Source organism: Hemitrygon akajei, chromosome 6 (assembly GCF_048418815.1).
Source record: "Hemitrygon akajei chromosome 6, sHemAka1.3, whole genome shotgun sequence".
NCBI lineage: Eukaryota > Metazoa > Chordata > Chondrichthyes > Myliobatiformes > Dasyatidae > Hemitrygon > Hemitrygon akajei.
Genome location: NC_133129.1, coordinates 183,773,393 through 183,787,564, shown reverse-complemented (window position 1 = coordinate 183,787,564; position 14,172 = coordinate 183,773,393). Strand labels below are relative to the sequence as shown.

Sequence of the window (14,172 nt, the reverse complement as noted above, 5' to 3'; positions counted from 1 at the left end):
TCCACACCCTGCAGAACTCCCACTGAGACTTCACAGGGTCAAGGGTTGCAGAAATGACCGTTATGTAACCTGAGGGAAATTAGGGATAACGCCTCAAGTCTTCCTGGTCAGTCAACAAAACTTCGGAACATTATTCGCCATTTACTAATAAGCACCAGAAGCATACATATACAGTGTGTGTGTTTTTATTTGTGTGTGTGTATACTTTCCTTTCCCATCCTGATGAAAAGATTCAGCCTGAATCATCAACTGTTTATTCCCCTCCATAGATGCATAGAGGCTGCCTGACCTGCTGAGTTTCTCCAGCATTTTGTGTCTGTTGCTCAAGATTTCCCGCACCTGCAGAATCTCGTGTTTATGATCTGCTGCTTCACTGTGAAGTCTCTTTGAGGTAAAATGTCTCCCCTGAAGATGCTTAGCTCTTCTCTTTGATGGTTCAGTGAGACCCTCTCTGTGATCTCTGCTGCCGTCTAACTCTTCAACTATGTGGTACTACTACTACGTCAACTCAGGCCTAGGGGACCGGCGTCAGGCACGATGACATATTCTCCACTTCTCCCTCATCAGTGTGTTCAGTTCATCTACATTAGCCACGCCGCTATCTTCTAGGAGCGTGTTGACCATAGTCTTGGGTTCATCCTCCCATGCTTGGGCTTCCATGTGATGACTGGGCTGGCAGGTAGCTCAGGTTGGCGTAGACAGTTCCCCACTAGTTGCAGCCTTCTCGTCTTGATTTTAGTAGTGAGGATAGGTAGGTCGTCATAGGGCTCGACATTCATCACATTCGTTGCCAACTCACGTTAAGAGCCGTCCGGAGCATTTGTGTATAGCAACCATCTAGTGAATTTCTCATGGTCTTGGTGAGCATCCATGTCTCGCATCCGTATGTGAGAATGGAGTCTATGACTGCTATGAAGATCCTCTTTGACCTCCAGATTTCCTTCATGTCGTTCATAGCCCTCCACGCCAGCACCTTCCGTATCTTTATGTCCTTCTCCGAACTCATCATTCTTGACCTGAGGTACTTGAAGTCTAAGACTTTCTTAATGGTAATATTCCTTACGGTCTTGAGAGTACCTTCATCACAGTTGAACGCCATGTACTCTGTCTTCTTAGCGTTTAGATGAAGTCCAACTTTATTGCATTCAATTTCCACTTTTGTCAGTAGCTGCTGTGCCTCCTCAATCTGGTCAGAGAGCAGGACTATGTCATCTGCAAAATCGAGATCTGTGAGCAGAACTGGTCTGATCCTTTTGGTTCATCCTGGTTTTATGGTAAAACCAAGCTTGTCATGATCTTTGGTAGCTTAATCAAGGACGATTATAAAGATGTAGGGTGCCAGAGTGTCTCCTTGCAGCACACCAGCTAGGAGCTTGAACACTGCTGTTTCTCTATCTGGTGATACAACTTTTGCCATGGTCTCGATATAGCTGGACTATATTGCTCTCCATAGACGGTCTGGCACTCCGTAAGCTTTCAGGATCTTCAGCATTTTACCTCGGTGAATGGAGTCAAAAGCTTTGCGAAAATCGATGAAAATAAGCACAGCTGGTAGGTTGTTCTTCTTGACTTCCTCGATGATTCTACGGAGAGCAAGAATTTGCATTACTGTTGTGCGCTTCTGCTGAAAACCTTTCTGATTGAATCTTAGCTGAGGGTCAATAGCGGTGCAAATCCTGTTCAAGATCATCCGATTGTATAGCTTTGCTAAGATGCAGGTCAAGCTGATACGGCGTAGTTATCTGTCTTCGTGAGAGATCCAGACTTGGGGACAGGGCTAATGTTTGAGAGTGACCACTGTTCTGGTTTGTCGCCTTTCATCAGTGCTGTATTACATATATCCAGTAAGATGTCATCCAGGTCACAGTTCTTAAGGACATCTGGTGGTATCCCATCTGGTCCAGAGCTCCTGCCCTGTTTGAGTGCATACTTGGCCTTCTTCAGTTCCTCAATGGTGAATGGGCCAACATCAATGTTGACTTGCATTAGTATCGTGGGTATGTCCTCTTCTTCTTCTGTGATCGTTGGAGGGCTTCCCAGCAGGTACTTGAAGTGGGTAAACTATGTCTGGGCACACTCCTCTGCTGTTCTACCACTTATTTGACCTGATGGGGACTTCTTCCATCTGCTGATCTCGTTGACTAGGTGCCATGCTTCTCCATGCTGCTTGTCTTCAGTAGCAGCCTCTACCCCTCTAATCCTCTCAGCTAGTTCCTCTTCCTTCAGTCGGTCTTAGGTGGCAAAGAGATTCTTCTTTGCTGTCTTGAACTGGTCTCTTTGCTCTTCTGTTTCGCTCCTTCTAAGTTTGGCATGACAACCATTGACCACATTTCTTGCTGTGACGATGTTAGGACGTTTCGAGATCTGGCTCTTTTTGATTCGCTTCACAGTAGATAGTTGCATCTGTGTGTGCGTCTATGTGCCGTTGATAGCGGTCAGTGGCAGTCTCTTCCTCCTCCCTCTCCAGTGGACTGAAGCAATTTCTCACTTCCACAGTGTACTGGGCTTGAAGAATAGGCTGTGAGGAGAATGCCTTCCAGTCTATCTTCTCTTTGGGACCTGTGGCTTTGGGTTGCCGCAGGCTCAGTCTCACTTGCATTGACACTACTCTGAGGTCAGAACTGACTGAGCTGAAGGTGCTGTAGGCTTCTGTGTTGATCACACAATTACGCCATTTTGTTCTTACGCAGATGTAGTCGAGATGTTTCCTGTTGAGGGAGGCTCTGTTTTCGTATGTCCACAGCTTACCACCTTGCTTCTTGAATTGTATGTTGGCAGCAATGAGATTGTATTCCTGGATGAAATCAACTAGGTATTGCCTATTTCTGTTGGTAAAGTCGTGGTATGAGTATGGAACATCTTTCAGTCCGACCTGGGCATTAAAATTACCGAGCACAGTCAGGAAGTTATATGCCGGTATTGAAGTGACAGCTTTGTGAAGTCTACTGTAGAAGGTCTCCACCTCCTTCTCCTCACTGCAGTTGTGCAGGAGTAACAGATGATAACAGAGGTCGCCAGGTTTCCGTCAAATTCCGCAGTAAGGATTCTGTCACTGACTGAGACTACACCCCTCAGTGCCTTCTTTGCCTTGCGGTTTCAACATCAGCCCTACTCCGCCTTGTGCTGACATTGTTGTCAGCTCTCTCCATGCGGACGAGGTGATGAGGTGCATCACCTCTACCTCTGTGAACCTTATCTCTTCGTCTGGGTGCTCATGACAGTGTTCTTGGATCCCCAAGTTACCATGTGGTAACTTCCATTATTTCTCTCCTCTCCTCTTCTTCAATTTCCCATTCTAGTTCCCCTCACCCCTTCTCTTTTCCTCAACTACCCATCACCTCCCTCTGGTGCCCCTCCTCCTTCCCTTTCACTCATGGTCTACTCTCCTCTCCCATCAGATTCCTTCTTCTTCAGCCCTTTTCCACCTCTCACCTTCCAGCTTCTTACTTCTTCCCCCTTTTCCTCACCCTCGCCTAGTCCCACCCATCACCAGCCAGCTTTTACTCCTTCCCCTCCCCCACCTTCTTGTTCTGGCATCTCCCCCCTCCTTTCTAATCCTGATGAAAGGTCTCAGCCTGAAACATCAACTGTTTATTCCCTTCCAGCTTCTTACTTCACCATCCCCCCACTACTCACTCACCTTCCCCCTCACCTGGCTTCACCTATCACATGCCAGCTTGCACTCCTCTCCCTCCCCCTTCTTATTCTGGCCTCTTCCCCCTTTCTGTCCCATCCTAATGAAGGGTCTCAGCCTGAAACATCGACTGCTTATTCCTCTCCATAGAAATCCTGCAGCATTGTGTGTGTGTTGCTCAGGGTTTGGAAGTTACTGTGAAAGGAGACCAGGGTGAGTTGTTGTACTGCATCTCACAGGTGAAAGAACCTGCTATGGAGATTTCAGCAGCACCTGACAGCTTTTGGCGGTGGAGCAGCCCCAGCGAGACTGTGGGGCTCGGAAAGTCCTTGAACTCCAGGCACTTTGGCAAGGAGTGGACAAGCGTCAGTCTTGCCCTGTAACCTGCCAAGAAAAGCGACAGTTTCCACTAAACACAATAGCTAGTAGGGAAATGACTTGCACATAAGGAAGTAAGTTAACAAACGTGATTTGCCAACATTGCCTTTCACATTTTCAGGATGTCCCAGAACAGATTACAACCATCCTCTCATTCTAGTTACATTGTCGTGTAACCAGTTGGAATCAAGAGGAGTTTCAAAAACAGGTAATGAATTTAAAAATCAGAAGGGCTGCCGGTTCGCGTCGCTGCCCCCGGAGGGGCTGCCGGTTCGCGTCGCTGCCCCCGGAGGGGCTGCCGGTTCGCGTCGCTGCCCCCGGAGGGGCTGCCGGTTCATGTCGCTGCCCCCAGAGGGGCTGCCGGTTCGCGTCGCTGCCCCCGGAGGGGCTGCCGGTTCGTATCGCTGCCCCCAGAGGGGCTGCCGGTTTGCGTCGCAGCTCTCAGAGGTGTTATTGAAATTCTGAGATTTATGGATTGGTATGTAGTTCAAATTAACTGTAGTTCATATTAGCCTCTTTCAGTTCTATGTTCTTTTTTCATCTTCTTGCCCATTCTTTCTTGTTGCCAATTGGCAGGTTGGTGGTTTGGGGTTTGACATTCTTGTTGCTGTTTCTTCATGTGGGTGATCTGTTAGTTTTAATGCCAGGGAATGGTAGGGGGTGTTGGTTTGGGGGTTGTGAGTTTTTGTTTCTCTTTTTTTTCAAGTGGGGGAATTACAACTAGAGAGCAGGGGAAGCAATGCCTTTCTTTCAACTATTTCTATGGTTTTCTGTATTTTGTGGCTATCTGGAGAAGACAAATCTCAGAGTTGTATTCTGAATATATACTTTGATAATAAAATGAACCTTTGAACTTTTATTCTGTTCTGAATGTTTTAATTGAAGAGTGAAATTTCAATTCGTTACCAGAGCAAAGAAAAGAGATTAAAATAATACTGCTAATTCCACCCACCCTAGCAGTCAACTCTTCACCAAATTACCATCAGGGAGATGCTACAATCCCATCACTACCAGGACCTATATGTCATCTCTGAAGCTTCTTTCTTGTAGCTATCCAGCTTCTCGACAAAGCTCACTCCGGTGTAATACCCTCCCTGTCCCTGTACAACATCCGTTAAATGGTCTTTCCTGCTCTCCTTGTTCTGTGGATAATTATTGAGTCTGTTTATATGTTCTGATTTATTTAAGTTTGATTATTGATGTTTCTGCTCATTGCTGATTGTTCATGGCTGTTTGCACTGTTGCCCTCTAGGTTCATGAGAATAATTTTGGCAATAGAAGTGTTACCACATGAGGAGGGTTTGATGGCTCTGGGCCTACTCACTGAAGAACAAGGAGGGATCTCACTGAAACCTAGCAAATGTTGAATGGTCTCAACAGAATGGATGTGGAAGGGATGTTTCCTATGGTGCAGGAGTCTAAGACAAGAGGACACAGCTTCAGAATCCATTTAGACACAGGGATCCATTTAGAATGGAGATGAGGAATTTTTTAGCCAGAGAATCTGTGGAATATGTTGTCACAGACAGCTGTGGAGGCCAACCTATTGGGTATATTTAAGGCAGAAGTTAATGGTTCTTCATGGTACTACAGGAAACATTTTAGCAAGGATAAAGCAGTGGCTGATTGGCTGGAGGCAAAGAGTGGGGAACAAGGAGTTTTTTCAGGTTGGCTGCCACAGGGGTCTGTGTTGGGACTGATTCTTTTTACATTATACAGTATATCAATGATTTGGATGATGTAATTGATCGCTTTGTTGCAAAGTTTGCAGATGATATGAAGATAGGTGAAAGGGCAGGTAGTTTTGAGGAAGTAGAGAGGCTACAGAAGGACTTAGATAGGTTAGGAGAATAGGCAAAGAAATGGCAGATGGAATAGAGTGCTGGGAAAAGTATGGCCATGCACTTTGGTAGATGCAATGAAAAGGTTGACTGTTTTCTAAATGGAGAGAAAATACAAAACACTGAGGTGCAAAGGGATTTGGGTGTCCTTGTGCAGAATTCCCTAAAGGCTAATTTGCACGTTGAATCTGTGGTGTGGAAGGCAAATGCAATGTTAGCATCCATTTCAAGAGGACTAGAATATAAAAGCAAGCATGTTGAGAGTTTATAAAGTACTGGTGAGGCCTCACTTAGAGTATTGTGAGCAGTTTTGGGTCCATTATCTTAGGTGAAACTGGAGAGGGTTCAAAGGACATTCATGAAAATGATTCCAGGATTAAATGGTTTGTCATATGAAGAGCGTTTGATGGTGCTGGGCCTGGACTCACTAGAATTCAGAAGAATGAGGGATGACCTCATTGAAATCCATTGAATGGTGAAAGGCTTTGATGGAGTGGATGTGGGGAGGATGTTTCCTATAGTGGGAATAGAAGGGTGCCCTTTTAGAACAGAGATTAGGAGGAATATCTTCTTTAGCCAGAAAATGGTGAATCTGTGGACTTCTTTGCCACAAGCAGCTAATGAGGCCAAGTGTTTAGGTACATTTAAGGCAGAGGTTGATAGATTCTCGATTGGTCAGAGGATGAAAGGATCAGGTTTATCATCACTCACATATGTCATGAAATTTGTTTTTTTTTAAAATATAGCAGCAGTATTTAAACTTGAAACCCTTCCTATCCATGTACCTGTCTGAGTAATTTTTAAATGCTGTCAATGTATCTGCCCCTCAGCCACTTCATCTGGCAGCTTGTTCTATCCTTTGGGTAGAAAAGCTGTCCCTCAGTTTCATACAACTTTTCCCCCCTCTCACCTTAAACCTACACCCTATAGCTTGCCTCCAACTCTGGGAAAAAGTCTGTGCGGATTCACCCTCTGCATGCCCCTCATAATATTATACACATCTATAACATCACCCCTCTTTCTCCTATGTTTTAACTTGCTCAGTCTTACTCTATTACTCAGTTATAGAGTCATAGAGTCTAAATTGGGATGCACAGAATTCTAGCTCCTTACCAGACAGTGCAGTGGAATGGGTATTGGCCCAGACATAGGGGACAGCAGGGTGACAGGGTGGAGATAATATCTCTACCAAAGGAGGTTTAAGGTGCTCCTTCCCTCCAAAGGCCTCCTGTCATCCTTGGGCAAGGTGTAGCACCTGCTTAGCTCTCCTGAACAGGAACATGTGAAGCCATGGGAGCAGGTAGTGGATGGATGTTTGAGCAGCTGCTACAGATCACAAGTCCTGGTTATGTAACCACAGACACCAGGCAGACAATCTCTGAAGAGTATTGATAATGGCTGGGGTCACCCGTCTTGTAAAGACACTTTCCAGAACAAGGCAATGGCAAACTACTTCTGTAGAAAAATTTGCCAAAGAACAATCATGGTAATGAAAAGACATATGATACGGCACATAATGAACAAACGAAAGAACATGTGATAAACAAATCCGAATCTGAATTATTCTCCTATGCTCCAAGGAATTAAGGCTGTCCTCGCCAACCTCTCCCTATAACTCAGGTAAATGGCAGTAGTGTGATCACTTGAGATGAGAATGATGTTCTCCTGAGGGGTTATTCCCTTACTGGAGAACGCCTGTGCATGACTTTCTTTAATGTGGGGAGCCAGAAACATGGGGAACTACCACATGATCCTTGACAGATTGAGGTAGAGGTCCAGTGATGGGGGACCCTTCAATGCAGCGGCCTTCCTCCACCTTCACTGCTGCTGTGTTGTGTTATCTGCCAGCTCCACCATTGAAGCTTTGGTTGGATCGCTCTCTGTTTGGATCTTTCCTTTGGCCTTTTCACCAAGGGTGACCATACCAGGAGCTAAGTTCCAGGCGTTCTCAAGATCGCAGGAACTCACAACCCTCTCCACCATGACAGGATGACAATCCTCAAACAAGGCAGACTATAACCCAGCTATTTGTTATAATGAAAAAAATGCTTCCTGAGGCAAAGAAGATAAGGAATAGATGTAAGATGACTGGCAAATTAACAAGTGGGGATGTGCTGTAGCAGGTATCAAGGGCTTGTGAGTGAGAAGGTGCTGCCTGAGAAGCAGTGGAAACAAATACAATAGAAACTAAAGATCTGGATTAATTCTTAAAGGGAAAAAAATTGTAAAGCTACAATGAGTAGGTTCACAGTGTGTATGCCCCTCATGTGTCTATACACCTCTATGCTGTCCCTTCAGGTCTCAATATATCTGCCTTATCTTACACACTCAATTGGGTACACCTGTACCACTGCTCATTAATGCAAATATCTAATCAGCCAATCATATGGCAGCAACTCAATGCACAAAAACATGCAGACATGGTCAAGAAGTTCCGTTGTTTTACAGACCAAACATCAGAATGGAGAAGAAATGTGATCTAAGTGACTTTAACCATGGAATGATTGTTGGTGCCAGATGGGATGGTTTGGGCCAAGAACCCTTCATCAGAGTATGGATTACTCTGGATAGGCATTCTGTGTTCCAACAAAGTCTTTGTATAGCAAAAAAAATTTACCTCCATTGCCAGTTTTTCTTTTTGCTGATGACTTCAGCATGATACTTTTTTTGATCACTAAGAACAAGTTTTGCAAAGTTAAACTGTTCTTTCCCAGCAATCTTTAATCTACTGCAAAGAGTCCCTTTTTACTTGGCCTCTCTTTGGTCCACCCTGCCTGTGCTGCCTTTTACACAGCTAGCTATCCATTTAATTCCATGTAGAGAAAGGTCAAAGAGTAGGAGTGTAGCAGAGGTCATGGGGAAAAGACTGTCTTACTTCTGTTGATGAGAAGAGGAAAGCTTCTTGGGTAGGCATCCCTTGAAGAGACTTTGCAATGATGCAGTGAAACAGAGATAAAAGAGACTGTGCAGATGCTGAAAATCTGGGGTAATGCACACAATGCTGGAACAACTCAGCAGGTCAGGCAGCATCTTGGAGGGAGTTGGTGAGGTGAGGAGCTAAATGCCAAACACCAGATGCTGTAAACTTTAAACTACCCACCAAAATATTGGAGGAACTCAACAAGTCAGGCAGTTTCAGGCCGAGACCCTCCACTAGAAATGGATGAAGCTCTAGGCCCAAAATGTCGACTGTTCATTCATTTCCATAAATGCAGCCTGACTGAGAAAATATCACAGGCTTTTCATCAGCAAGAAAACTGGCAATAGAAGTAATTCTTTTTGTTATACAGAGGTGGTTAGAACATGGAATGCCTGCCCAGAACCTATAATGGAACCAGAATCAAACTAACTACTGGCAAGACATCAGATGTCTTGACTTTAACACTCCCTCTCCAATTCTAACCTCACTCCCTCTGAATGCGCTGCTCTCCACACTAATCCCAATCTCACCATCAAACCCACAGATTGGGGGGGGGGGGGGGGGAAGGGATTGTTGATAAAATTTGAAAAACAGAAAGTGTGGGGAAATTAAACATCAGTGAGAGAAATGGGAGTCTGCATAGCTCACTCAGAGAACCCAAACCAGCACAATGCTTCTTCCATGCTGTAAGATTCAAAGTTCAAAGTAAATTTCTTATCAAAAAGTCCATATATGTCACCATATACAACCCTGAGGTTCATCTTCATGTGGGTATACTCAACAAGTCTATAGATGAATATCTACTACAGGATCAATGAAAGACTGCCAAACTAAGGAGCTCAACCAGAGTGCAGATGGCAACAAACTGTGCAAATGAAAAAACAAGAAACAATAATAATAAATAAACAATAAATATCAAGACACGAGAGGAAGAGTCCCTGAAAATGAGTCAATTGGTTGTGGGAATGTTTCAATGATTGGGCTTGTGAAGTTATCCCCTCTGGTTTAAGCCCCTGATGGTTGCGAGGTAGTAACTGTTCTATAGCTGGGGCAGATATATTAGATGAGTACATTAGAAGAGGCAGATACATTGAGACCTGAAGGGATAGTACAGTAGTGTAGTGGTTAGCATAATGCTATTACAGCTGCTGCTATCACCAAACGGGGTTCATTGGAAACCTGACCACGAGGTTTCCTCCCACAATTCAAAGACGTACAGTTAGGGTCAGTAAGTAGAGGTCATGCTATAAAGGTGCTTGAAGTGTGCCTGCTTTGATTTGACACAAATGACATATTTCATTGCATGTTTTGATGGACATGTGGCAAATAAAGCTAATCTATCCTCTCGGTACATTAGGGGCGTTTAAGAGGCTCTAAGATAGGCACATGGATGAAAGAAAAATAGAGTATTATATGGGAGCAAAGGGTCAGATTGATCTAGGAGTAGGTTAATGGGTTGCCAAAGGGCTTGTACTGCGCAGTATTGTTCTGTTATCACTCTCAACTTCAACTAACTGGTTTCATTATAGGAAGGATGCGGAAGCTTTAGAGAGGATGCAGAGATTTACCAGGATGTTGCCTGAACGGGAGAGCCTGTCTTATGAGGATAGAATGAGTGTGCTAAGGCTTTTCTCTTTGGAACAAAGGAGGACCAGAGGTGACTTCATAGAGGTGTACAAGATGTTAAGAGATAAAGATAAAGTGGACAGTCAGATACTTTATCCCAGAGCAGAAATGGCTAAAATTAAAGATCATAATTTTAAGGTGTTTGGAGGAATATCTGTGTGGGGGAGAGGGGGTATCAGAGGCAGTTTTTTTAAAAATAGAGTGGTGGGTGTGTGGAATGCTCTGGCAGGGTAGTAGCAGAGGCAGATATATTAGAGACATTTAAGAGACTTTCAGATAGGCACATGCATGATAGAAAAATGGATGGCTATATAGAAACATAGAAAACCTACAGCACAATACAGGCCCTTCAGCCCACAAGGTTGTGCCAAACATGTCCCTACCCTAGAAATTACTAGGCTTACCTATAGCCCTCTATTTTTTTTAAGTTCCATGTACCCATCCAAAAGTCTCTTAAAAGACCTTATCGTATTCGACTCCACCACCGTTGCCGGCAGCCCATTCCACGCACTCACCACTCTCTGAGTAAAAAAAAAACGTAACCCTAACATCTCCTCTGTACCTAGTCCCCAGCACATTAAACCTGTGTGCTCTTGTGGCAACCATTTCAGCCCTGGGAAAAAGTCTCTGACTATCCACACAATCAATGCCACTCAACATCTTATACACCTCTACCAGGTTGCTTCTCATCCCCCTTCGCTCCAAGGAGAAAAGGCCGAGTTCACTCAACCTATTCTCATGCTCCCCAATCCAGGCAACATCCTTGTAAATCTCCTCTGCACCCTTTCTATGGCTTCCACATCCTTCCTGTAGTGAGGCGACCAAAACTGAGCACAGTACTCCAAGTGGGGTCCAACCAGGGTCCTGTATAGCTGCAATATTACCGCTTGGCTCCTAAATTCAATTCCACGATTGATGAAGGCCAATACACTGTATGCCGCCTTAACCACTGAGTCAACCTGTGCAGCTGCTTTGAGCGTCCTATGGACTCGGACCCTAAGATCCCTCTGATCCTCCACACTACCAACAGTCTTACCATTAATACTATATTCCGCCACCATATTTGACCCACCAAAATGAACCACTTCACACTTATCTGGGTTGAACTCCAACTGCCACTTCTCAGCCCAGTTTTGCATCCTATCAATGTCCCGCTGTAACATCCGACAGCCCTCCACATTATCCACAACACCTCCAACCTTTGTGTCATCAGCAAACTTGCTAACACATCCCTCTACTTCCTCATCCAGGTCATTTATAAAAATCACTAAGAGTAAAGGTCCCAGAACAGATCCCTGAGGCAACACCACTGGTCACCGACCTCCATATAGAATATGACCCATTTTCAACCACTCTTTGCCTTTTGTGGGCAAGCCAGTTCTCGATTCACAAAACAATGTCCCCTTGGATCCCATGCCTCCTTACTTTCTCAATAAGCCTTGCATGGGGTGCCTTATCAAATGCCTTGCTAAAATCCATATACACTACATCTACTGCTCTTTCTTCATCAATATGTTTAGTCACATCCTCAAAAAATTCAATCGGGCTCATAAGGCACAACCTGCCCTTGACAAAGCCATGCTGACTATTCCTAATCATATTATACCTCTCCAAATGTTCATAAATCCTGCCTCTCAGGATCTTCTCCATCAACTTACCAACCACTGAGGTAAGACTCATTGGTCTATAATTTCCTGGTCTATCCCTACTCCCTTTCTTGAATAAAGGAATAACATTCACAACCCTCCAATCTTCTCCTGTCCCTATTGATGATGCAAAGATCATCGTCAGAGGCTCAGCAATCTCCTCCCTCACCTCCCACAGTAGCCTGGGAGGAAAGAATTAGACTGATCTTTGAGTAGGTTAAAAGGTCAGCACAACATTGTTGGCCAAAGTGCCTGTACTATGTTGTGTAGTTCTATCAGGCGCAGTACTGCAGTCACTCAAGTAGAGTATGATGTTCTCCTAAGGAGTTGTCTGATTCAGGATCCACATATTCTGGTGCAGTATGGGCAAGAGCTAGTGGTGGCTATGGTTAGTGTTTGAGTCTTTGAGACACAACAGTGAAACTTGCAAGACTGAAGATTTCCTTTGTGAAGACATTCACAAAGACGTCTTCAAAAAGACATCTTCACAAAGGAGGGTCTTGTGATACAGATGAGACTCTCATCCCTCGGGGTTGCTTGTTGTGGCCCCGGGGAAGGAAGAGCTGGAGCTGGCTGTGTGCTGCTGGATCCCATGCTGTGCTGGGGGCTGGCGCCTTCCATCGTTGTTGCCCTCCAGTGTTCGCTCAATGGAAGACAAGCTGCATTATGATCAACTGCAGCGACACTTGAGCGAAATGATGAGCTGCTGCGGGCCTGTTTTTAAAGGAACTTTGCTGTAGGACAACACCTGTACATCATAAATCTACAGGCATGACAGTCAGGGACTTCGGCGATACTTTTTTTTGGTAACTGCATGTTTTGCTGCTACTGTAATTACAGGTGCTGTGTGTGACTATTGGTTCTGTGTTTTGCACCTTGGCCCCAGAAAAACACTGTTTTGTTTGGTTGTATTCATGTGTATGGTTGAATGACAATTAAACTTGAACTGGAACTGGATCTAGGACTGACCATTCTGTGCGGTGGTCTGTAAGCAATTTGTTGATCATCAGGTTTCTAAGTAACTTCTGTAACACTTGACCTAAGTTCTGCACTCACCATCCAGAATAATCAGGTCCCAGATCGCCAACACTGTGTCCCAGCAGGGCAAGGATGTGAAAAGGGTCAGGAACCAAGTGGTGATGAACAACAGTGGAGCAACTTTCAGGTTCTCCTGCCAGAGTTTCAATAGAAAACGTTAGTTAGTAATGAACCAAAACAAGACAGGAAGGAACATTTGACAATTGCCACAGGAGCAGGTACTTCCTTATTGCAAAATAGCTGGCTGGTCTCATACTCCAATGAGATAGGGACATGCCTTTCCTAGAATGCAATGTTACCTCCTGCAGGTTGGGAAGGTGACATCTACAGTGAAACCCAACAGCCAAGAAGGTGGTTCTACCATGCTCTATGGAGAGCAAAGGGCATGATAACACAGAGGAAGTCATTGTTATTCACTGCAACCAAGGAAAATCCCAGTTGCGGCGAATAATTGTACCACCAAACCTGGACTTCTGAGTTCGAAAGAGTGGAACTGCCCCACTCCAACGGCATTTCCACTTTAAAAACTCTCCTGCACAGGTTTCCTGTCACCATTGATTATGATGGACAAAATCATTAGCATTGCAAAATTCCAAACTTGGCTCTCTGCAATTAAGTAATTTCTAGTTAATATTTAGAAATTGGTCTTCACTAGCTTAACATAGACTTCCCTTCATTTTGTCTCCATCCATGTAATTTGACTCCTAAAGGAGCAAATTCCAATTCCTACCAATTTCTTGGAGCAAGTTCTGGGTAACCAAAGTTCTCACCAATTTTTTGATAAAGACATTTCTCCTCAATTCATTATTGAATTTATCAGTGATCATTTCACATTTATAGTTTTCTCAGAAATAGCAGCATCCTTTTCATATAAACCAAAAACCTCTTTCATAATATCACAATATTATGAAACACCATGTGCAGTAGTGTAGTGGTTAGCGTGATGCTATTACAGTTCAAGGCATTCTGGAGTTCGCAGTTCAATTCAGGTGCCCTTTGTAAGGGGTTTCTACATTCTCCCTATGACCATGTAGATTTCCTCCCTGTGCTCCAGTTTCCTCCCACATTCTAAAACATATAGGTTAGTAG

The 14,172-nt window shown here is 44.4% G+C and overlaps 1 protein-coding gene across 1 annotated transcript in view; it reads right to left on the bottom strand.

Moving 5' to 3' along the window:
• The window catches only part of LOC140729749 (TBC1 domain family member 12), a 151,351-nt gene that overhangs the window by 86,126 nt on the left and 51,053 nt on the right, over window positions 1-14,172 (bottom strand). Inside the window, exon 8 of the mRNA XM_073049914.1 lies at window positions 13,102-13,216. Within this exon, the coding sequence (XP_072906015.1) occupies window positions 13,102-13,216 (115 nt within the window). The remainder of the gene's footprint in view (window positions 1-13,101; window positions 13,217-14,172) is intronic.